At 38.2% G+C, this 24,648-nt stretch overlaps 1 protein-coding gene across 4 annotated transcripts in view; it reads left to right on the forward strand.

Moving 5' to 3' along the window:
• Window positions 1–203: 203 nt before the first annotated feature.
• COL12A1 (collagen type XII alpha 1 chain) overlaps window positions 204–24,648 on the forward strand; it is a 110,611-nt gene continuing 86,166 nt past the window's right edge. For 2 of the 4 annotated variants that reach the window (XM_039853256.1, XM_039853254.1), the window contains exons 1-11: window positions 204–611; window positions 3,636–3,749; window positions 9,269–9,385; window positions 11,221–11,364; window positions 11,802–11,861; window positions 13,780–14,043; window positions 14,218–14,382; window positions 15,046–15,219; window positions 20,485–20,775; window positions 20,986–21,588; window positions 22,701–22,973. In XM_039853256.1, the coding sequence (XP_039709190.1) occupies window positions 3,677–3,749; window positions 9,269–9,385; window positions 11,221–11,364; window positions 11,802–11,861; window positions 13,780–14,043; window positions 14,218–14,382; window positions 15,046–15,219; window positions 20,485–20,775; window positions 20,986–21,588; window positions 22,701–22,973 (2,164 nt within the window). In that variant the 5' untranslated portion in view covers window positions 204–611; window positions 3,636–3,676. Of the gene's footprint in view, window positions 612–3,635; window positions 3,750–7,156; window positions 7,390–9,268; window positions 9,386–11,220; window positions 11,365–11,801; window positions 11,862–13,779; window positions 14,044–14,217; window positions 14,383–15,045; window positions 15,220–20,484; window positions 20,776–20,985; window positions 21,589–22,700; window positions 22,974–24,648 lie in introns of those variants that run through there. The other 2 variants (XM_039853255.1, XM_039853257.1) reach the window with 2 other exon arrangements.

Raw genomic sequence — 24,648 nt, forward strand, 5'->3', positions numbered from 1 at the left:
GCTTCCCTTGGCAGTGAACCCAGCTGCGGCTGTCCTCCTCCCCGCTTCCTCCCCGCCCCTATGCTCCTCCTCCCCCCCCCGCACCTCCTCCCCACCCCCCGGCTCCGCGCTCTCCGCGGGGCACTGCTACTACCGCGATCGCCACCTCACGCCGAAGGAATGCTCGAAGTATGCACACGTTCCCAAAAGTAGACCTCCTTCACCGCTGGAGGAGCATACATCACCCCGTGGCAGCCGTCCACCTTCTCAGGCGTTTCGTAACCGAGTAAACTGAGAGCTGGGAACAGCCCTCTATTAAGTAGCCCGCGGCGCGGAGCCTCTTCCCACTCCACGAACGCGAGCCGCCCCAGACGCGTCCGCGCGCTGGCAGCTGCGGTCCCCGGCCGTCTCCGCCTGTTCTGCCGCTCCTGCCTCTCTTCCCGGGATCCTCCTCTTTCTCCTCCTCCTCCTTCCCGGTGGCCCTGCCGCTGCCCACCTCCCGGTAACTGCCAGGTGCTGCTGGAGCGCAGCGCCAATTTCCCGGGCGTGCGGGGGTCGCTCAGAAGGTCGGCCTCTACGACGCCGGGACGCCACTGCCGCCGCCGCTGCTGCTTGGAACACAGCCGCTTCAGGTCGGTCCTGCTTCTAGCCCCTTTCCGTCACTCCATCCCTCCCAAAGATCTATAGGGAAACTTGCTTCTAATCCATTCCTTGCTCCGCCCAAAGGCACTGAGGATCCCGGGCGAGGACCGTTTGGACTTGTTAAGTGTGGAGATGTGCCTGAGATTTACCAGGTGTATTGGGGTTTTGTGATTCATTTGTATTTTGAGAGAGAAAGAATTGTAGCTTAACAGATGCAGGCGGCTGTGTGTGCGTAAAACGCCCCGTTCAATGTTTCTATTTGTAGAGGAATTTCATCTGTAGATGCTGTCGATTTCAATGAGGGGGTGCGCCAGGTATTGTGGCCACTGGTCCTTCACTGTCTCCCGACTGTAGCTTTGCCGAGGGTGCCATCATGCAGCCCCGGCGCAAGGAAGGTATTTTGGTGACGCATGGCGCGGAATTCTTTGGAGGGCCGGCTGAGTGCTCTGCAGCTCGTCGAGGCTGTGCGGGTGTGTGTGGCATCTCGAGACAGATTCCTGGTCGAGTGTTCTGGCTCGTTCCTCTGCTTTTCAAAGCATCCGAGATGGAGGGTTAATCTATTTCTAGGGGCGTCAGTGTTGGCAGACTTTCTCCAGCTTATGAGAAAGCTCCCTCTCTCGACCTCTTCTTCCCGGGTGCATTGGTCGAGGCCCTACACAGAGTCGGTGCAACCTCCTAGGTGATTTCCATTCCAAATCCTAGAGAGTGTAGGGGTCAGAATGTGGGCGCCGGGTTCATTTACGGAGCGGCCACCCGTAGTCAGAGAGCAGAAGAGATATTCCAAATCGAGCATCCTCAGGGAACCTCCGGTGACCATTTCGGGGCTTTCAGGATCCTCCCTGTCCCCTACCTCAACACGGACTATGTGGCTTTCTAAAGAATGCTGGTACGCTGGGGGTTGGAGCGGGTAAGAAAGGAAGTGAGTGCTAAATCAGCCCTTGGCCGGCTGATGTCAAGGTCGCGGTGGGTAGGAGAGGAGGTAGGTGACAGGCACGGGATCTAGAGGGACACCGCGGGGTGGGGAGAGGTGTAATTTCCTTTTTTAACATTAAAGAATTGGCTTCTTTTAGCGGGGTGGAGAGGGGGCGAGTTGTCACAGTTTTAACTTTAAGACTCCCTGCCCCAGCCCCCCCCCCAACACCCCTCCTCCTCCCCTCCCCGGCAACTCAATTTTTCATTCCATGAGGATGAAGTGAGGGAATCCTCGCTGCCACGTAGGCGGGCCGCTGTCAGACATTTATGTCTGAGAATGCTCACATACGCATTCAGATAAATGTTTTGGCTAAAAAGGGGAGCAGGAAAGCAAAAAAAAAAAAAGAACAACAACAACAAAAAAACCCCGAAAACATATGGACGGAATCCCTGGCTGGCTAGTTGAACTGACTGTATGTTCAGATACCCGGACGCGAAATGATTCATTCTTGCCACTAAATCGGGCAGCCAATAGGTGGCGCTCTAGACCTAGACAAAAGGGCATACGCTGCTTAGGTTTTGGAGACTGGTGGTTTTCAAGAATATCTGTACACAACTTGTCGGTGGGTAGATTGTCAGCCTTTAACTTTTCGCGAGCACGACTGCCAACTGAGTTGGAAATTATAGCAAAGTTAAGGCCTGATGACGGGAACAATGGGCCAGTTTCACCTCTTGCTTTTCACGGATATAAGAAGAGGATTAGAAATGTCAAACAATTGTTAATTAGGAAGAAGAAATTGCTAGAGCCCTTGGATCTCCAGAGCAGTGCCAAAATTTTAATCTTGGCTTCATAAAAAAGAGCTCTGGGCAAATTTGGCACGCCTGCTCATCAGACATTTAAAAGGCAATTTACACTCAGGCCGAGGAAAGCTGCCCTAATACATTGTGCCAATAATTTGGAAAGACATGGTTGGAGCTTGTCAGGTTCTTTTCTCAAAGAAGCCTCGACCTTTGGCTTATGTTTGGATTCCCAAGCACGACTCTGTATTTTCATGAGGCCTAGTCTGTTGCTTTACAATAATTTATGTACCCCAGAGTCAATTCTCTTTTTATGTTTTACCTCTGGCAGCTTCCCAGTTCAGCTCATTGCTAGCAGCTTTTGTCTCTGGATTGCACCTTAGAATATTTTAGAAGAGTCCTGTCTGCAGACATGGATTAAGCACCTACCGTTTGATTGGAACCACAAAGGATGAATGAGACTCTGTCTTTAAGGATTTAATAACCTAGCTATAGAGTCAGGAAAAATCAGAATAGGACATATTCTCCTTTGGAGCACATATACCTGTAACAAATGAATAGCTAAATGAAAAGATTAATTATTACTGGGAATTTTTATAAAAAGTATCTTGGGGAAACAGACAAGAGCGTTTTGCCTCTTCTATTGCTTGTGCCTTTTTTTATTATGTGTTTTAGAGTTGTTTTTCCTTCATTTTGGGTAAAGGATTTATCAGATGTGAAGACAACACAGCTAGCAGGAGGATCAGGTTTCAGTTGGGCCTTACATATTTCTGTATAATCCATTTCAGATCTAAAGAGCTGCATATTTGTAGGCAGAACAAAATGAAGAAAAAAGAGAGTAAAAGAGGTTTATTATACTTTTCCAAATTACCCTGAGACCACTAAAGTACAGTTACCTAAAGAGTTCAGCAGCTAGGAAAAAGTGGCTTGCCAAATAAAATCCCCAGCTGGAAGAGACATTTAGTCGAGTCAGGGATAAAATGACCTCTGAATTAGCCATCACCCAGGCAGGATGAAGTCATGTGGGGCCTGGTAAGGCCTTCACCTTGGATGCTAAGCAGGACCAGCCTCCAGGAAAACAGGACCCTCTTTAAACTTGAACTCCTTCTTAATACCATGATTAAACTGCTGTAGATGAACTTGACTTACACTGCTCCACAATAGGCCCATTATATGCTGAGCTGGGCCCTGTGGTTATTAAGGCAGATCTGATTTGGCCCTGGCCCGGGGCCAGGCTCCAGTTCTAACCTGGTCCCAGGCTTTCTCCGACCCGGTTGTGATGCGGTCCCTGCTTCCTCCCACAGATCCCTTCATGCGGCTGTGAGCTCAGAGGCCGAGGCCGAGCATGCGGACCAGGCTTTCAACAGCGCTCGCCATCCTGGGCGCGGCCCTGCTCCTGTCTTCCATTGAGGCAGAAGGTAAAAAACTCTTCCTTCCCCCTCCTACAGTAACATTGCAGAATTATAGGAAGGAAACAAACAAACAAACAAACAAACAAAACAAAAACAAATCAATCTTGCCTCTATTGCTCGCTCTGTTTCCCCGCGCTTCGTGTTTTTTCCCGGGGGTTTCTCTCTTGCAGAGAAACGCCCCCTTCTCCTGAGGTTTGTCCATTTCCCAGCTCTCTGGTCCAGATCTCTCGTATTCTGCTTAATTCATTCCGTACAGTGCTGTGTGGTCTCCTTGCGCTTGTCTCTGCGGTGTGCTGTCCACACTGCCACCTACGCTGCCGCCTTCCAAGAGGACCAGCTGTCCGAGAGGGGGCGACAGCTGCTCCCACCTCTACAAACAGGATACCTCCGGGTGCTGCTCAGGAGCTCTGGTGCGCCGGGCGCTCGCTTGCGTGACTGGTAACCACCGGGCTGGGGGCTGCGACCTCCGTGAGGGCACACAATAAAAGACTCCAACAGCGCCGGCTCTGCGCGTCTGTGTGTTTTGTGGGGAACTCAGTTGGCCAGGCTGACGCTGCGGACAAATGAGGTAGCAGCCAAATCGCCCAGGGGATGGGTGGTAAGCAGAGATCCAGGACCCAGGGTGTGTTCTCGTGGTCGAGGGTCGCTGCTGTCTCTATTTGGTTCGCGGGGCTCGGAGGCCATTGGCCCAGGCCCAGCCTGGCGCACACAGGCTGGTCTGGGCCAAAGATCCCAACCCAGGAAGCTGGCGGGCGCCAGACAAACAGGGCATCACCTTCCCCTCCCTCCTTTCCTCCAGCCTCAGACCTGAGCACAGAGTCGGTAGTCGTTGCCCCAAGGTCTGCAAAATGGTTCCGTGTGACTCGGCCCTCTGGAAATCAAAGGACTTTTGCTAGATTTTCGACCTCACTTTCTTCTTTTTCTTGTGTTCACGTGATGACTTAATTTCTCAGTATTTACTAGACAACCTATTTCTATATATGAACCCACTGGAAAGAAATCTGACAAACTAGATGTATTGTTCTGCAAGATAAATGGGGTAGTACCATAAAAGACATTTTAAAATTTCTTTTTTTCTTTTTTCTTTTTTTTTTAAAGTAAGGAATGCTGCTGATGGAGTTAAGGGAGAAAGAAATAGTTCTGCAAGGGACACCTATCTATGGCGGTTCCGGGCCGGGGAGGTTGTGGCAAAGCAAAGCTGTTTTATACAACGCTGAAATTTTCAAAAACTTTCTATTGTGTTTGATTTTTCTACTTCGAGATTGCAGGTACAAAAAATTAAGACGAGGAAAAGCAAGTAGTCTCCAAAATGTATGGTGTGTTTAGAAAAGTGACAGAAACTTGCTGGTTCTTCTTATCTGATTAATATTTTAGAGTGGCCTCTGTGAAGTAATGTTCAGATGAGGTTGCCTTTAATGCTCCTTTCTATGTTGTTGATAGGAAGGAATTTTATTTGAGGAACTCTGGAAGCCATGCTAAAGATATTTTTAGATAATTCACTGAAGTGGCCCATTGACTGCTCATTAAGAAATAGTTCCTTGAAAATCAGAAGGATTTGAGAATTCTTAGTAGAAGAATTAGGTTGGAAATGATGTAAGTGGAAAAAAGTCAAGTCTGTATTAGATGATGGCTGGTTAGCAAAGTGGTAGTTATAAAGAACATTTCGCTATCTATGTTACTTATTATTTTCATATTTTTCACATTTTATCTTCAATTTGTATTTATTTCCACATGATACAGCACTTTCTTTTGCTTTTTTTTCTTGTCTCTCACCCCCTTACATCAGCATTTAATAATTATATTTTAATAAAATTATTATTTTTTGGCCTTATTCTCTAGTTTGGAACTGTCAGAAATATTTTCAGCCACGTTAAGAGAGGAAAAAGAAACAGATGAAATTAATCTTTATAATATATTTCACTTAACCTAATATTTCCTAATAATGTATCTTAATATGACCTAATAATATCACATTATCATTTCAACATGTAATCAATATAGAAATTATTGATGAGATATTTTACATTTTTTGTACTAAGTCTTTGAAGTTGAGTGTGTATTTTATGCATGTGGCACATTTCATTTGGCACTGGCAGTGTTTCAAGTGCTTGATAGCCACATGTGCTTGGTGACTTCTGTATTGGACAGCACAGCTTAGGTGCTAACTACCAACTAAATAGTCCCAGAAGCCTCTGAAGGGCTAACAAAATTTGTGGCCAAGGCCTTTCTGGGGACAATGGGCTGGAAACAGAATTTCTTTGAAATATTTCTGTTGGGGGCATTTCAAAATTTTACCTTGCACTCCTGTTTCTTGCTATGTTGTTTAATTTTAGTTTTAATATAGCCATAGTATCTTATAAACACAAATGAAATGGAAAGATCATTTAAATTTATACTAACTTTGGATGGAAAATTTATCTTAATGCCTCTTGGGTATAATAAAACCATTCTTTGCACACTGCTGAAGTTTTTTTTTTTTTTTTTACCTTTCAGTGTTGTTATCACAAAGAGTAGACTAAAGGTCTTAGTAGTTTATCAGGATGATATTTTAGTAGTGTGTTCTCAGTTTTTCTTCATCTTCAATGCATTTTATATACTTACCAAAACATATTAGACTATTCTTCTCTCACCTGTCCATCTCTCCATCCATCCATTCATCCACTCACTCACCCATTTCTGTACAGTTGGTAAACTTTCGGACATATCTTCCTTTTGTGTGCCATGATGAAAAAATTGTTTTTTAAATTATGTATCAATATAGACACTATACTTTCAAATTGCTTGAACAAGTGTGTAAAGTTAATGTGCCAAATTCTATCTATACATAAATTGTATGTTCACTGAGTCCCATATATTTATTATTGAGCAGGCATCAAATAATTTTTTTATAGAAAAATGTATACATATATTAATACATATGTATATTTATACATAGTCAGCTATGTATAAGTATTGGTTTCTAAAGTTAATCTTACACTCAAATATTTCTTATTCTTTACGCTTAACTGAGTATGGCCGAAAATTGTATGCACTGAGTCAGACCAAGGGATCAGAGTTTTGCTGCTTATTAGCTGGGTTAACCCCTCTGAATTTCGCTGACTGATCTGTGAAACTGGAATAATAAGGCCCACTATGCTGGTAGTTATGAGAAGAAAAAAGGACAATTATAAAGTGTTTTAGGGAACACAAAATGCTGCTTATGACCATACAAGTTGTGAATTATTTTTGTGTAAAAGATTTTTCAAAATTAATGAAAATACATTTTTATTGATTGAAGTTGACAGGAGTCCATTCTCACCCTGCTTTGTTATCTTTTTATATGAAACAAACAAACAAACAAAATCAAGTAGAATGGCACTTCCGAAAGGCTGTATATGTGATAAAAGTGGCGAGAAGAAAAGTGGTGTGGGCGCTCTGCCGGACAGGTGCTGGCTGGCCACTCTTCCCTTCTTTTGACCCCCAACTACCACATCTTGAGTTTCTATGAACACCTAAAAGTCCTCTGAAATGTTAAAGACTTTTCCCAACAGTCAATTTTTCAGTTTTTCTGGAATCCTGGTCATTTGGAAATCAACAAGGTGGGCCGCTGCTGCCCCTCAGCAGTTTTAACCTAATGTCTGCTGCTTCAGGTCAATTTCCTTACAAGGTTGGTGGTACTGTTTTTCCATGTACTGATGTTTTTAAAAGCATGCTCAGGCCAGTTGTGTCTGCCTTTGCATTAAATTTGTCCTGAGCCATTTGCTACTGGAACAATATTTTATAATGATATTCTTAATACCTATTGTCCTATTAACATTTCTTGCATGCTTGTTAAACTAAGTGATGACAGCTAAACCTCGCAGTATGGTTACAGACAGCAGAATGTTGAATAATTAAACTATGCATGTAGATTAATAGTCTAATCTCACTGCCTGTGTATGGATAGTAAGAAAATAACCTTAATTACATTACTAGTGTATCCAATAAAAAGTAAAAAAGTCATCTCTTATAGTTGTAAGCAGCAGTTTATTAAAGCAAATGTTTGCTTAATTTGTTTTATTTCCATTAAAATGTATTAATATTACATAAATCCCTAACCCCCGTTAAATTCTGACTCATGTCTCAAAGCTACTCCTGTATTTCAATTGACTGCTGTGAAAACCTACAAAGAGATATTAATCTCTCAAAACAGATGCAAAAATTCTGACTCACAAGGAATACTTTCAGACTTAAACACTGAAGAAGAGTATGGCTGAAAGTCTTCTTACTTTGTTGACCAGCTTCAAAAGTAATAATTTTTAATGCATCGACCATGCACTGACAGTGAGTCAGTACAATGCTGCATGATGAGGCATGAACACTGCAGAGAGAATATCATTATAAAATATTTCTAAACCGTCTTTGTGTAATGACTATTGTACATGGAGGCTTTCGTTCATTGTGGGAAACTAAAAACGAGTCCACATTTCATTGACACATGCATGATGCTGTACAGTTTTGTATGTAAACTATTCCTTTCTGTACTTTTCGATTATTCTCTTCATTGACTTCTCCAAGTTTTTACGCGCAGTCATGTCTCCAGATCGCTGATCTTTCTTCACTGTTTTCCTCAAGTTCTATAAATAAATGTCTATAAATATACATTGATGTTGTCTTTTCATAATTAACCATCGTTTTGTAAAGGACCATACTGGCATTTTAGTTTAAAATGCCATTTCTAGTATGGAGTATACCTGCTGCAAAGGAAAAGAACAGTGTTGGTTCACATCTTGCAAACATACAGCAAATTGGTGTGAACGGGCAGAATATTCATTTTATAAACATCTCTATATCACTTTTTATATATATAAATTGTTAACATCACTTATTACTATTTGGATATTTGCCTATGAATATACATTAAATATATATTTCCTTGTGAAACATAACAGTGCCAAATTTCCCATGATTCTTCTTTTTCATTAAAATGCATTTTCATCTCTGCCATAGATTGAGATTTATCAAACAAAAATTAATGGCAAGACTGATGCGGAGAATGAACCAAAAACATCATTGATTCTTTTCCACACTATGGAAAGAAAATATTCTGTTAATGTTCTAAATGAACTTCCGCGGTTGTAAGCAGGTTGTGGTTTGGCATGCTTATTCAAAATGCACTCAGCATGTATTGAAATTCTTTTAATTGTTATGTGAATTGTTTGCATATGTGGTTATTATATGTGATTTTATTGTACTTGTATGTACTCGTACCCAAATATGTTTCTATTATGCTTGATTTTGCTGGCCATTCTTGGATGACCTAGCAACTCAAGAATCAAAAGTGTTTTGTGCTGTCTTCTGTAATATGTACACTCTCTGATGTTTTGTCATATCTTGTCAGCTTTTAATTTTATTCTTATCCAACAAGATATCTTTTATATTTGTTGGAAACAAATTTATGCAAAGACAATTTTAGTAAGCTTTGCTCGGCACAATTATTTATTCATTAAATTGGTCCATTTTCTGACATTGGAAAATGTAACTGATATCAACACTCTCTTTTGCAGTTGAACCACCTTCAGACTTGAATTTTAAAATTATAGATGAAAATACTGTTCATATGTCATGGGCAAGACCAACGGATCCTATTGTGGGTTACAGAATAACAGTGGATCCTACAACGGGTAAGTTTTGTTTCTAGGAACATCAAAGATGATATCCACTCTTCTCTTCTCCTTCCTTTTTATAATGAGGAAGCCAAGATTTATAAAACCCAAGGGATTTAGTTCATATCACCAGACATTTGGTGGACTCAGGTCTCCAGATTTCTAGCCTAATACCTGCTGTAATGTTTTATTAGTGTTGAACTTTATGGCACAACATGGTTTGTTGTGCTAAGCTGTTGTTATTAAAAATGGACATTTTTTTTTTAACCTGATCAGAGTATTGCTGGGAATCCTTGATTTAATAAAATAGAGTTCTCACTTCTTGATATTCTTCTTGAACTACTTAATATTTCTGACATGTAATGTGTCCAGTGATGGCGTTGTTATGCCTTACCCAGTGTCTGACATGCTTCAGTACTTAGGAAACATTATTCTGGGATAATGGTGCGCTACCATGATGAAAGACCAGAGTTTACTTTGGCTGCGTGGATTCTGTAGATCCCAGGCTAAGAGTCTTTGATGAAAATTGTTTTGGTTGTTCTCACAAGTTATCTTTAGTTCACGATGTTGCCCAAGTGTGGAGAACCAACCCCTGTTGATCAATTTTTAGTTCTAACATGAAATGAGAAAATAACCATTTCCATTAACACTGGCCAAGTGGTAGGAAGAAGTCTTGATAAACTAACAGAGGAGATAGATGATGTCAACGTAACTTATCACCAGAGATGTGCTTAAATATTATGGCCTTTAAAAATACCAATGATTTTAAATACTGGTTTATCAGGGAATTGGAAAACTATTTTTTAATATGATCTGAGAACTTAAAAAGGGGTCGAGAATTTACTTTTTCATCTTCGAATCTTTTCTCCCGATATATATTTGTAGTCAACTAATTCATTCATTCCAAAGCAGCAAAGCAGTTGACAGAGAGTCCATTCAGTTTCCAGTTGTTAGAAATTACTGACTCACATACTCCCCAAACTGGCACTAGGATCACCCAACCCAGCAGAGCCCTGGTGTCTTGTTGTCCCACGGGGGCCTTAGATGGTTCTGCAATGCTCAATATGTAAACCAGGAGCATTTCTCAGGGTTCTATTACATCTGTAACCTTTTTTGATTATTTACATTTTGATAAAAATTTCACGTAATTAAATATCTTAACAGGGACTTAGTCCTTAGGAACTACTGTGTTTCCTGATTGACTTGAGATTTAACATAATCTACAAGGAAGTATATAACTGGTAATATATATTAAGTATAAGTACTTATACTCTTAGGTATAAGTGCAGTGTACTTTGAAACGTTTGCTACCTAGTTAATTCAGAGGAGCATGATTACCCATTCAGTGCACCCATTTGAGTGTGGAGGATGCCTTGCTTCCACACCAATTTTTTCCCAGTAGAGGTTAATTTTAGCTTATGGGGTTTGTTTTCCTGGAGCTGATCTTCCTCTCTTCTTTATTTCTGATCTCCTCCAATGAATAATTTAAAATTAAATTCTTTTCTGCTTTACATCTCATTTATAAAAAAAATTTCTGTTACCTACATTAGTCTTCAAAAACAATAAGAGATTTTTGGTTTGACATTCTGGTATATCTTTAATCTCCAGGAATCCCTGAGTTCTCAAACAAACATTGAATGTTATTGTAACAACTAAAGGTAATACCAGTCCACTTAATGAATTTTTAGAGTTCAAAGTTTTGGTTTTGGAGGACATTAAAACAATGTTTGGATATTCTAACAAATAATATATGTTGAATTTCTCAGGGTTTGAGTATATCTGGGAATTACATTGCATTGTGTTATATGTAAAAATATTTTATGGCATTCATATTTTCCTTTCTATATTTTCAGATGGGCCCACCAAAGAATTTACCCTTGCAGCTAGTACCACTGAAACTTTATTATCAGACCTTATACCTGAAATAGAGTATGTGGTGACAATCACTTCATATGATGAAGTAGAAGAAAGTGTGCCAGTTATAGGCCAACTAACAAGTAAGCGCACATATGAAGTACTTTTATTCTTTTCATTTAGCGGAAGATTCCTTCAACTTTCGGATTTAATCTGTTATTGTGCAGAGTTAATTTATATTAGTATTAACTATTCTTTCTAGAATAGTCATTTTTATAATTCTAGTCATTAGTGGTGTGAATAATTCATTTCTGATTGGTCTTTGGAAGCCTTGGTCTTTGGAAGCAGCAAGAATATTATGAATGAAAACTATTAAAAACATTAAAGTTTTCCAGGCAAAAATGTTAAAGTCTTTTTAAAATATACCTAAAATCTCACTAAAAATAATTTCTTTTCAAGGAAATGCTTATTTGGCTGTAGTCTATGAGTATACATTTTGAAAGACAATATATTTATTTTCTTTTTTAGGAAGTATTTGTGTGGGTTCATTTTCTTTTGTAGTAATCAGGTTTTGACTCAGTTCAAACAGGTGGTCCAACGAAGCCAGGGGAGAAGAAACCTGGAAAAACAGAGATACAGAGTAAGTATTGTCTTAATATTTTTGCTTGGATTTGTAGAAATCATAAATGTAATATGAAGGAGATGTTCTAGTTATATACATAGTTTGATCTTACTTCTATATTATTTTCTATAAGCCTTATCTAGAAGAAGTACAGATGGTATAATAGTAATGCATGACTAAGCAGTTATAATACCTATGTTCTGACTTGCTAGCCAATTTTTCACTCTATTTACTAAATATTATTTTTACTGGGAGGGTTTTGAATTTGTGTGTGTTCAAATTTTCCTGAAGGACTTTGGCAGTAGATCAAAAACAAACCTCATCACTGGGCTTAACTTGTATCTCAAAGACAGTTACAGAAATAGGTGTTAGCTTAGGGATATATGAGAGATGGAAGGCTGGGACACAAGGGAGATGCTTTTATAGCGTTTTAAGCAATTCAGTTGCCATGAAAATATATTTCCAGGTCTGTGTGTATGTTATGCTCATATCTAAGGTATTTACATGGCCTTAGTTGAAGTCACTTGTAGCCTTTTCCAGGGTCTCTGTAAGACATCACTGGTACATTCGTGCATTTGTAATCGAATGAAAGCAATTTTACTTAGTCTCAGTTTTGCAGTTGCTAGTCTCCTTTTGTCTTATACTGCTTTGTCTGAATTAGTTGGATGGACCCTTAAGGGGTTTCTTGAACTTCTAATTTTGCCACCTTATAAAAGTTGTATTTATGACTCAGGATGACAATAAAAGGATTATGAGCACCAAGTCTTTATTATCTGGAATTTTTCACTCTAGATCACTGTGTATCATTCTTTTTGATATCTAATAAACTGAAATGAAGTTTATAGTGTGCAGTTACAGTGCTAATATTTTCCCTGAACCATCAATATTTATTCTGGATCAAAGCACTATGCTGTCTGTTAACTTTTCAATGGACTTAGAATGGCCCATTAAATAGCGTGCAAAAATTATTTAGACATGCAGCTTGTATTTTACTTGCAAAATATGCCAGGACCCTTTCCTTCTCTTCCTAGCTAAATATTTCTTTTATTATCCACCAACTGGCTGCAAGGACGAAAACATCTTCAGAAGATTCTCTCAGCGTTGCCTTACAAATACAGATTTTCATGATTCCCTCGACCACAGAAAGGAAAAACATTCAGTTACGAAAGCGAGTCATTGCATTTTAGTAATTTAAGGATATCATGTGTATTTTTACTTTTGATTTAAAATGTTCTCCCCCCTCTATGTTTAGTAAAAGTAGGTTTTAATTATCAGATTTAAATAGATAGATAAATAGGACAAGATATTCTGGCCATTTTGCATCATATTTATGCTTAATTTAGAGTTCATTAAACTTAGAGTTCATTAAACCTCTAGACTAATCCACTGCAACCTTTAGACAATTGTGTTGTAAATGCAAGAGACTGTTAAAAGATTTGCTCTTTTCTTTGACTCTACTGCATTTTTTTGAATGGTACAGCAATCATTTTGTATTCATTTGCTGCTAAATACCAAGGAGTAAAAATGCTTTGATTACATTTATTTTTGTATCTCCCAGATGTTTCACATAATTTTTACTTGGAGAAATGAATGAGGATATAGTTTTGAAAATAGATAGATTGATAGCATAAATACTTGGGTCACATGCTCTTGGACAATAGTTCATATATCTATCTCTTCTTGCATAATGTCTTATGTGGCAATTTAAAGACAGTTCAATAAATGCATCTTCATGAAGGCATTGAGAATGCTTCTATGTGTGCTAATAAAACTCTGTTCTTTAGGGCATGTCATTTGTGGGTGAAGGACAATGGGAATATGTTCTAATGAACAAAATAATTTAAGGAGTCAACATTTTTGTCATGTTAGTTTATATTCTTTAATGATGGATAGGTTTAATAATGCATCATTTAAAAATATCTCAAATATATTTCAGAATGCTCTGTGAGTGCCTGGACTGATTTGGTGTTTCTTGTGGATGGCTCATGGAGTGTGGGAAGAAATAATTTCAAGTACATTTTAGACTTTATTGCTGCTCTTGTCTCTGCTTTTGACATTGGGGAAGAGAAGACAAGGGTTGGAGTTGTTCAGTACAGCTCTGATACCAGGACTGAATTTAACTTAAACCAATACTACCAAAGGGATGAGCTTCTTGCTGCAATTAAAAAAATCCCATACAAAGGTGGCAACACAATGACAGGTATGTTTAACAAATTTTGTTATTGTTTAAAAAATGAAATACCTGTTTGAGAAAGAAATTAAGCATTGCACAATTATCATATGTTCAATAATTTTGAAGTTAATCATGAATTTTTTACTTTGGCAAAGTTGTATAGTGCGGGGTGCATGAATATAGTATCTCTTTTTACTTCAGGGGATGCCATTGACTACTTAATTAAAAATACTTTCACGGAATCTGCTGGAGCGAGGGTTGGCTTTCCTAAAGTGGCAATTATTATTACGGATGGCAAATCCCAGGACGAAGTGGAAATTCCAGCAAGAGAGCTTCGTGGTATCGGGGTTGAAGTTTTCTCTTTGGGTAGGTCAAGTTCAGTTATTTTCATTTTAGAACTTTTCATACTTAATGCTTAGGAAGATGAAGGGTTGACTCTTCAAGGAAGGATGCTATTAGAAGTGTTATTGCATTTTATATGTAGTATTAAGCCAAATCATCTTTGAGTAAAAATTTGACTTATCTATTTCTCTCATGTAACTCCTATAGCAATGCATTATGTGAGGTTGTATTCCTGTTCTTTGCTAGCCCTCTTTTCAAGAAATGCTGGGCCAGTGAGTCTAATAAAGATCCTCCTTGTATTATCATTAAGTGTTTTTTATGTGTTTCTTATATTATGTAATACTTGAAGAATTCGGAGGGCTCCGGCTCAGTCAGGACTCTGGAAGAAAAAAGTATTATCTTTACAGATGGCAGGGACGAATGATGGCATGGCTAGGATGACGGCCCACTCTTCCTAACTTTTACTAACCATTCATTTTACTCTTTGGCTGGTCACTTTATGTGAAATTATAAAATGCCTTTGTCATTTGAATAGTTGCACATTTGTTATGAAACAAAGCAATTTTGGTTTATGACTGATTAAGAATTTGAAAATGTCTTCACTTGTGAATGACTGAGAAAACAAATAATTTTTCCCAATTCAGCACATTTCACTTTCCACTGTATCTTTTTCATTTTGTTTTTAAGGCATTAAAGCTGCAGATGCAAAAGAACTCAAACAAATCGCCTCCACACCTTCACTAAATCATGTTTTCAATGTGGCCAACTTTGATGCAATTGTGGATATTCAGAATGAGATCATCTCCCAGGTGTGCTCAGGTGTTGATGAGCAACTTGGTGAACTGGTTAGTGGAGAAGAAGGTGAGCGGATTGCTGAGTGTTCCATATGTTAGCCTTTTCCATCATTTGATAGCATTTATAGCATTTACACATATCCTAGGACACATTTACTCAACCACAGGCTTTGGTGATTCTCTAACTGCATACTTCACTTGTATTGCTTTTTAGTGACTTAACTTGTTGGTGTCATTTGTACTGTTTCCCCCGCCCCCCCCCCCGCCCCCACCCAGTGGAACATGAAATGATAAAATATTTATATTACTGTAGTTTTTAAAAATCTTTTTTGGACAAGTTTCATTTGCTTTTTATCTCAAAGACCATTTTGTACATGTCGAGGTCTGTAAATAATTACGCTATTTGGGTACTTGCTTTAGTTGTTTTACATTCCAATTTAATTAATAGTCTGAAGAGGCATTTCAGCATTCTGCAACTTAAACTAATAACATCACTTTCTTTTTTTTAATTTTTATATTTTTATTTTTTCAATTATAGTTGACATACAATATCATATTAATTTCAGGTGCACAACACAGTGATTAGACATTTATATAACTAGTGAAGTGATCACCCCGATAAATCTAGTAAACATCTGACACCATAAATAATTGTTACAATACTATTGATTATATGCCTTATGCTATACTTTACATCTCTTACTGTTTTGTGATTACCAGTTTGTACCTCTAAATCTCCTTTCCCCTCACCATCTCCCCACCCCTCAATCTGACCACCATCAAAATGCTCTCTGTATCTATAAGTTTATTTATGCTGTTTGTTTATTCTGTTCTTTAGATTCTACATATGGTATTTGTCTTTCTCTGTCTGACTTACTCCACTCAGCAAAGTATACTCTAGATCCATTCATGTTGTTGCAGATGGCAAGATTTCATTCTTTTTTATGGCTGAGTAATATTCCATTGTGTGTATATATATATTCCATTGATGGACACACAGGATGCCTCCATATCTCAACTACTGTAAATAATGCTGCAGTGAACATACGGATTCACAAGTCCTTTCAAAGTAGTGTTTTGGATTTCTTCAGATAAATACCAAGAAGTGGGATTCCTGGGTCCTCCTCTGTCTCATGTTGTAGCCTTTGTTTTAAAGTCTATTTTGTCTGGTATTAATATTGCTACCTCAGCTTTTTTATGTTTATTTCCATTTTCATGAAACATCTTTTTTCAACCCTTTACTTTCAGTTTGTGTGTGTGTCTTTCAATCTGAAGTGAGTCTTTTATAGTCAGCATATGTAAGGATCTTGTGTTCATATCCATTCAGCTACCCCATCTTTTAATTGCATTTAATCCATTTACATTTAAAGTAATTGTTGTTAGATATATAGTTATTGCCATTTTATTATTCATACTTTTAATCTTTTTTTTTCTTCTTCTTAAAGAAGTCCTTCTAACATTTCTTGTTACACTGGCTTGGTGATGATGAACTCCTTTAGCTTTTTCATGTCTGTGGAGCTCTTTATCTGTCCTTTTATTCTAAATGATGCTCTGCTGGGTAGATTAATCTTGATTGTATGTCCTTGCTTTTCATTACTTTGAATGTTTCCTGCCAATCCTTTCTGGCTTGTAAAGTTTCTCTTGAGAAATCAGCTGACAGTCTTATGGGAGCTCCATTGTAAGTAACCAACTGCTTTTCTCTTGCTTTTAAGATTCTCTCTTTGTCTTTAACCTTTGGCATTTTAATGATAATGTGTCTTGGGGTGAACCCTCTTTGGGTTTATCTGGTTTGGGATTCTCTGTATTTCCTGGGCTTGTGTGTCTATTTCCTTCATTAGATTATGAAAGTTTTCTGTCATTATTTTTTGAAATAGGCTTTCAATTCCTTGCTCTCTTTCTTTTCTTTCTGATATCCCTATGATGAGATTGTTGGTAAGCCTGATGTTGTACCAGAGGCCCCTTAAACTATCCTCATTTTTTTTTTTTGGATTCTTTTTTCTTGTTGTTCTGATTGGATGTTTTCTGCTACCTTACCTTCTAAATCACTGATTCAATCCTCTGTTTCACATAATCTATTGTTAATTCCTCCTAAGATATTCTTCATTTCAGTTATTCTGTTCTTCGTTTCTGATAGGTTCTTTTTTATGTTTTCTATCTCTACTTTTATGTTGTTTTTTTTTTTAATCTCTTTGTTAAAGTTGTCACTGAGTTCATCTACTCTTCCCCTAAGTTCATTGAGTATCCATATAAAAAGTGTTTTGAACTTTGCATCTGGTAGATTGCTCATCTCCATTTTGTTTAGTTCTTTTTCTGGAGCTTTACTCTGTTCTTTCATTTGAGACATGTTTCTTTGTCTTCTCAGTTTGGCTGCCTACTTGTGTTTGTTCTATGTATTAGGTAGCGCTGCTATATCTCCCGGTCTTAGTAGAGTGGCCTTTTGTAGTAGGTGTGCTGTCGGGCCCAGTAGCACAGTCTTCCCTGGTCACCTGAGCCAAGTGATCTAGGTATGTCCCTTGTTTGTGTTTTTTGTGCCCTCCTATTGTAGTTGAGCCTTGGTTGCTGTTTGTTTATCAACGGGAGGGATTGATCCTCAGGCTGATTGATTGTGATGACTGTTCATGACCAGTGGAGAAGCCGTTGTACAGGGGCTGACTTTACAGAACAGGATTTGGTTTAGCAGGGCTCTGGTGCCTGCTCTGTCTGTCCTTTGGGTGTGTTGTCTTCAAATATGACCTTGGGTGGTGCTCTGGCTCAGACCAAGCCAGCCACCAGGCATGCCCTGCCTGGGGCCACCTGCACGAGCCACCAAGCAACCCACAGATAGCCACCACCCACACTGGACTTGGAAGTGCTTCAAGAGGCCAAGCCACAAACCGAGGCCAGCTGCCCCTAGTGCTGGGCTTGGGGCTGTTCAGCAAGAAATACGGGGCATGCAGAGGCCAGATGCTGCTTGTTTAAGTTTCGTGAACCTTAGAGATTTTAGGAAAGTTTGCAGAATGAGCCAAGACAGGCCATTTGTATGGAAAATTCACTGGAGGCAGCTTGAGTGGGCCTGCATGTTGGGAGGGGCAGAGTCTTAGGGAATCACCAGGGTGGTGTGACCAGTGTTAGCTACATTACCAGAGACCTAGATATGGAGGCCAACTGGATCTGCAGGCTGGGCCGGGGAGGGCTCAACAAGGGAACAATGCCCTCTGCCAGCACTTCTGTCTGGGAGAAAGCTGCCCCTCCAGCCCTTTCCCCGAAGCCAGACAACTTAGTCCTTCTCCTTGTGTCCCTGGCATCTTTTGAGCTGCTGTTCCAGAGCTGGAGCTCAGAACAAGTGAATCTGTCAGTGAGTAAGTCCACATGTGAGTTCCTTAAGAGGAATGTCTACGACTTTGGGCATCCTTTGTCTCACTCAGCCACAATCTCTGCTGGTTTTCACAGCCAGAAGTTGTGGGGACCTCTCTTCTTGGTATTGGAACCCTGGGCTGGGGAGCCTGTTGTGGGACTGGGACCCCTTGCTCTTCTGGGGTGCCCTCCACAGCTGAGAAATTTCTCCCAATTCTCGACTGACACACATGAGTGTGAGACCAGCCTGTTTCACATCTCTGCCCCTCCTACTAGTCTCGAGGTGGCCTCTTCTATGTGTACAGTAGTAGGACTTTGGTTCAGATGACTCCCAATAATGGCTATTCTGTAGTTTAGTTGTAATTTTGATGTGATTGTGAGAGAAGGCAAACACAGCATTTACTTACTCTGCCATCTTGACCAAAAGCCAACACTTTCTATTAAATGATGAAGAAAAAGGGTTTTCCATCTTCATACTCTGTATAATGTTTTCAAAACTTTTAAGAATATTTTAAACTCAACTTTATCCTCACATGTCTGAAAAATTTTCCCATTTTTGTCAGTTATTGCTTCTAAATATGTGGGAGAAAGAAAAGACATTTCAGGAGACATTTCATAAGCACTCTTTTGGTTGTTAAAAAGTCATAATTTCCATGATTGTTTTCCTCTTAGCCTGAGAATTGACAAATGATTAAAGATTACATCTTCAATCACATAAACTTTTTAATCTACAAACCCAAAGTATTTTGGCAGTGTTTATTGGCCCTAATTCTGTCTCAGAACTCATCATTGCTTCATGGACTTTGAATCTTTTTCCTTGCTTTACCGCTTAATGTCTGACTTTTTGATGGATATTATTACAAAATATATCCCTCATTTCACTTTTCTCTAGTTATCTTCTCATTACTCAGTCTTTTAAAGCATTCTAATTCTTCATCTTCACTGGAGTGCATGTACAAGGGGATGCCAAACTTTTATGCTGCCAGTGTTTGAACTCCCCCTCTATGGGGTGTGGGGCTGCTTCGCAGTTGTTGACTTTCTTCATCACTTTCTCTCTTTTGCTGGCTTTTGCACTCGGCTTCTGTTCCCTGTACTGTCTCTGAATCACTCAAAAGGTTTGGCCAAACTTCCAGCTGGCACATATGTTGCGTCCCTTCAACTACTTCTTTAGACATCATTTTGATGCACTATATCTGATGGCCTCTTTCTGGAGATGATGAGTAAACTCGTACTTGTTTTATCATCCATGTCTTGCAGGCTGACATAAAAATTTAGAACTATATCTTCTGGGAAAATGATTCCATTTACATTTAAAATTTTGAAAATTTGTTTTGAAATATTTTAAAATACTTTGTTTTCTGTTAAGTACATGACTATGTTCTACACTGAGTAAAGGTAGAAATTTTTCATTATTGCACATTGTAAAGCATTTTCACTTCTCTTTTGGTGGCATTATGAACATTGTTGAAATCTTTTTCTTATCTTGAAATAAAAGAGAATAAAATTATTTAAAATTATAAAATCCTGTCATTTTGTAATTGCTGAACTCTTTATCCTTCTTGGCATATAAGTCATTTAAACATTTAAATAGTCATTGTATTTTTATTCTTATAGTGTTATTAAAAGAGAAAAACTTTCTAAAGAATTGAGTAAATCATTGATTTAACAAATATTTATCAAGTGCTTACTTTGGTACCTGAGAATAAAGGCAATGAGTAAAATAGCAAAACCATAGTGGAAATCTTGGTCCCAGAGAAGAATCATGTGTCCTATTACTAATTTCTTCCAAAGTCTTTTTTTTCCCCTTATGCTTCTTAGCTCACTGACTAAAATTCTTGTCCTGAGTCTCTTTTGGTTTGATGGATAGAAGTAGAAGTGTAAGACTGGGGTTTGGCAACTCATTTTTATCTATTCATGATCAATAGGCCAAACTTAAAGACCTAATTAATGGGGTTGCATCTCATCGTTTTTAATCCCTGTTCTGCTTGTTACTTTTTAGTTATTGAACCTCCCTCAAATTTGATTGCCACGGAAGTTTCATCAAAATATGTTAAGCTAAGTTGGACTCCATCTCCTAGCCCGGTGACTGGCTATAAAATCCTTCTTACTCCAATGACTACTGGAAGCCGACAGCATGCTCTGAGTGTGGGGCCTCAGACGACTACGCTCAGTGTTCGTGACCTCTCAGCAGACACAGAATACCAGATCAGTGTTTCTGCCATGAAGGGATTGACATCTAGTGAACCTGTTTCAATAATGGAGAAGACGCAACCAATGAAAGTTCAAGTGGGTAAGTTAATAGGTGGATCATTGCATTTGGAATATGTGAAGGTCCATTTGATAGTATGTCGTACTGGTTCAGATTTAGTTTTAAAGAAAATATTTGCGATAGTTTTCTTTCTTTCTTAAAGAAGCATGGTTACTAAGAAAACCAGATAGCTATATTTTAATGATTAATTCATATTTGTTGAACTTTAATGGGTTTTCTTTCCTTTTACAGAATGCTCACGTGGTGTGGATATAAAAGCTGATATTGTGTTTTTGGTTGATGGTTCCTATAGCATCGGGATTGCCAACTTTGTTAAAGTTAGAGCCTTTTTGGAAGTTCTCATAAAAAGTTTTGAGATTTCACCAAACAGAGTACAGATAAGTCTTGTCCAGTATAGCCGGGATCCTCATACTGAGTTTACTTTGGAAAAATTCACCAAAGTTGAAGATATAATTGAGGCAATAAATACCTTCCCCTACAGAGGAGGATCTACAAACACTGGAAAAGCAATGACTTATGTCAGAGAGAAAATATTTGTGCCTAGCAAGGGCTCAAGAAGCAATGTACCAAAGGTCATGATTCTTATCACTGATGGGAAATCTTCGGATGCTTTCAGAGATCCTGCTATAAAACTAAGGAATTCAGATGTTGAAATCTTTGCAGTTGGTGTGAAAGATGCTGTTCGCTCAGAATTAGAAGCTATTGCCTCTCCTCCTGCTGAGACACATGTATTCACAGTGGAAGATTTTGATGCTTTTCAGAGGATATCTTTTGAACTCACACAGTCTATCTGCCTTAGAATTGAGCAAGAATTGGCAGCTATAAAGAAAAAAGGTCAGTAGTCTTTGTAGAGTAAAAGTTATCTCTTTATGAATAAAGAATTTTTGGTTCTAAAATTGTGGATAATATCCTTCTTCAATTATTTTTTTTAATATACAGAAAAAGATAACTTTCCTATGTTATTGAAAACTATTAAACTTAGTTTAGTTAGCCCTGAGATATGACTTCCTCCCAGCCATTTATGCTTTATAGAGTCATGAGGTGTTTTTAATACTAGATCTTCAAGCAGCTTTATCATACCTATTTGTCATACCCAAGTGAATAACCATTCATTGAATGTCTGCTATGTTAGATGTTGAGCTAGGTCCTTTGAATCAAAGGCAGTTAGACCATAATCCTAGACCTTTGAATTCTCATATGCATTCTCTTTCTGGGACTGTTTTTGGGCATCATTTTTGGACATCTGGAATTCCCTTGCCCTCTTTTTTTATTTGTCTAAATTCTGTTTTTCAGCATTCAGTTACACATTTCATCTCTTTCATGAGTCTCTTTCAAGAATTCCTTAATTGTCCTGGTGCTATAACACATCACTTTCAGACATTTAGCATTCATATGTACTGGTTTGTTTTATTAATAACTTCATATTCTCTTGTCTCTCCAATTCCATTGTATGTCCCCTGATGACAGGCTGTGTGCCTTAAACATCGTCTCTTGCTATATTTAACACATATTCTTTTGTTAGAAAAATTTTTTAAATTATTACTTTGAAATAGCTGTCTACCACCAAAGGTTACTGTGTTATTGTCAGGGATGAATGGGAACATTATGATAATTCATTTTAGGTCTGTTACTATTTAAAATCCCAATCGTGGGCAGGACCATTTCATTATCACTTTGTTGTAAGAAGCTCAAAATTCAAATTCAATTTTAATTAGTCACTTAACTGACATAGCTTAATATTATGAATGATCAAGACAAATGATTAGGACCTGTGAGAAGCCTTCCTTCTTTCGATGGTCATGTGTGGAATATTTACTCAGTATGTGGGTCTCAGTGACCACTCCCCCAAATGACTATAAGCCATTTCAGAAACATGCAGTCATTAAGTATATTTTTGTTTTATAGATCTAAAAATGTTAAACTATGTCCTTCTTTCTTAAAAATAGCTTATGTGCCTCCAAGAGATCTTAGTTTTTCCGAGGTGACTTCTTATAGTTTCAAAACCAACTGGTCACCTGCTGGAGAAAATGTTTTTTCCTACCACATCACCTACAAGGAAGCCAGTGGGGATGACCAGGTCACAGTGGTGGAGCCAGCGTCGAGCACCAGTGTCGTTCTCAACAACCTGAAACCAGAGACATTATACTTGGTCAATGTGACTGCAGAGTATGAGGATGGCTTCAGCATTCCCTTAGCTGGAGAGGAGACCACTGAAGAAGGTGTGCTGGGGTTTCTGTCACTGTTTTCCAAAAATTATCAGTTTATTGTAGAACAAAATTACCATTTGAAATAACCATCTACTTTATAGTTCAGAATTGTGAATCCTTTGTAAGATTCAGCATCTTTAAAATACAGCTGTTCATAAATCTTTTTAAAAAGAGAAAAAACTTTTAAGTATAAACCTTAGATTTATTTGATGAATTTGAGTTTAAGAGTTATAGAGAACTATTAATTATGGAATTAACGCTTGGAATGCTGTTTATCCAGAATTTTCTGTTCCACATTTCAACAGTCTCATGTTCAAACACTTCTGATGTTGCCTTACTTTATCTATGGATCTAATGACAGATATATATTACCAAATGTTTTCTGTCTAATCGTGGTAAAATATACATAACATAAGATTTAAAATGGAGAAGAACAATTAATATCTTTTGTAATATTGACTATATTTATCTTAAAGAGGAATCGTCTGGTCTTAGTCCTTCTAACCATTTTAACCATTTTAAGTGTACATTTTAGTAGTATTTAGTGCATTCATAACGTTATGCTATCATTACTAGATCCATTTCCAAAACATTTTTATCTTGCAAAACTGAAACTCTATACCTATTAATAACTCTCCATTTTGCCATTTCCCTATGTCCCTGGCAACCACCATTCTACTTTCTGTCTCTATGAAACTGACTATTCTAGGTACCTTATACGAGTGGAATAATTCAGTATTGGTCTTTTGTGACTGGCTTATTTCATTTAGCATAATGTCTTCCAGGTTCATCCATGTCACAGTATGTGTCAGAATATTTTTTCTTCTTATGGCTGAATGATACTATATTGTAAAAATTTGCCACGTTTTATTTATCCGTTCACCCGTAGATGGGTATTTGAGTTGCTTCCTTTTAGCTATTGTAAATAATACTGCTAAGTACATGGGTGTACAAATTTTACTAACTTTTTAAGCAGTATTTTTTTTAGATGTGTCTTCTTCACTGAATAGAATTGAAAATTTTCTGATCCATTTCACTATATTTGACATTTAAAAGGTTTGGAGGACTAAAATCAGACAATTCCTCTTTAAAATAAATAATGTCAATATTTCAAGAGATGTCAATTGTTCTTCTCTGTTTTTACTGGAGTTAGAAGAGGCCGAAACAGCACTGTGAGGAATGTAAGATATTTACAAAGAAGTATTTGCTGACAGAGAAGGCACATATTGGCATACCTTACTGATAAAGGCTAGAGAATCATTTTCCTCTGAAAGATTTTTCAGATAAGATCAATTTTTTCTTTTGTGCATGGTTTAGGTATATTTCTACCTGAAGATAAGCAAATAACTAAATGGCCTAATGTGTCTTCTTGTCTTATGATTTTTGTGATTGTGTAACGGAAAAGTCTGTCCTTAGATAATTCTCATTTTCTGATGACTTCTCTGTAATGCCCACATTGCTGTTTCATGAGCCTAGCTCTTTTTCTTCAGCACTTTGGGATGGGGATGTGAATATGTCTCAAGAAGAAGTTTAAGTCTAAAAGATTTTTGAGTAGAGGTAACTACATTCATATAGACTCTAGTTTTTAGTCATTAAGCTACAACTATAGAATTTGGTAATGGCCTTCCAATTCTATTTGTCTGTAGTGAAAGCTGAGATTTAAATTTTTTTTTTTTTTTTTTTTTTT

Source organism: Pteropus medius, unplaced genomic scaffold, assembly GCF_902729225.1.
Source record: "Pteropus medius unplaced genomic scaffold, Ma_sr-lr_union100, whole genome shotgun sequence".
In the NCBI taxonomy this organism is placed as follows: Eukaryota; Metazoa; Chordata; class Mammalia; order Chiroptera; family Pteropodidae; genus Pteropus; species Pteropus medius.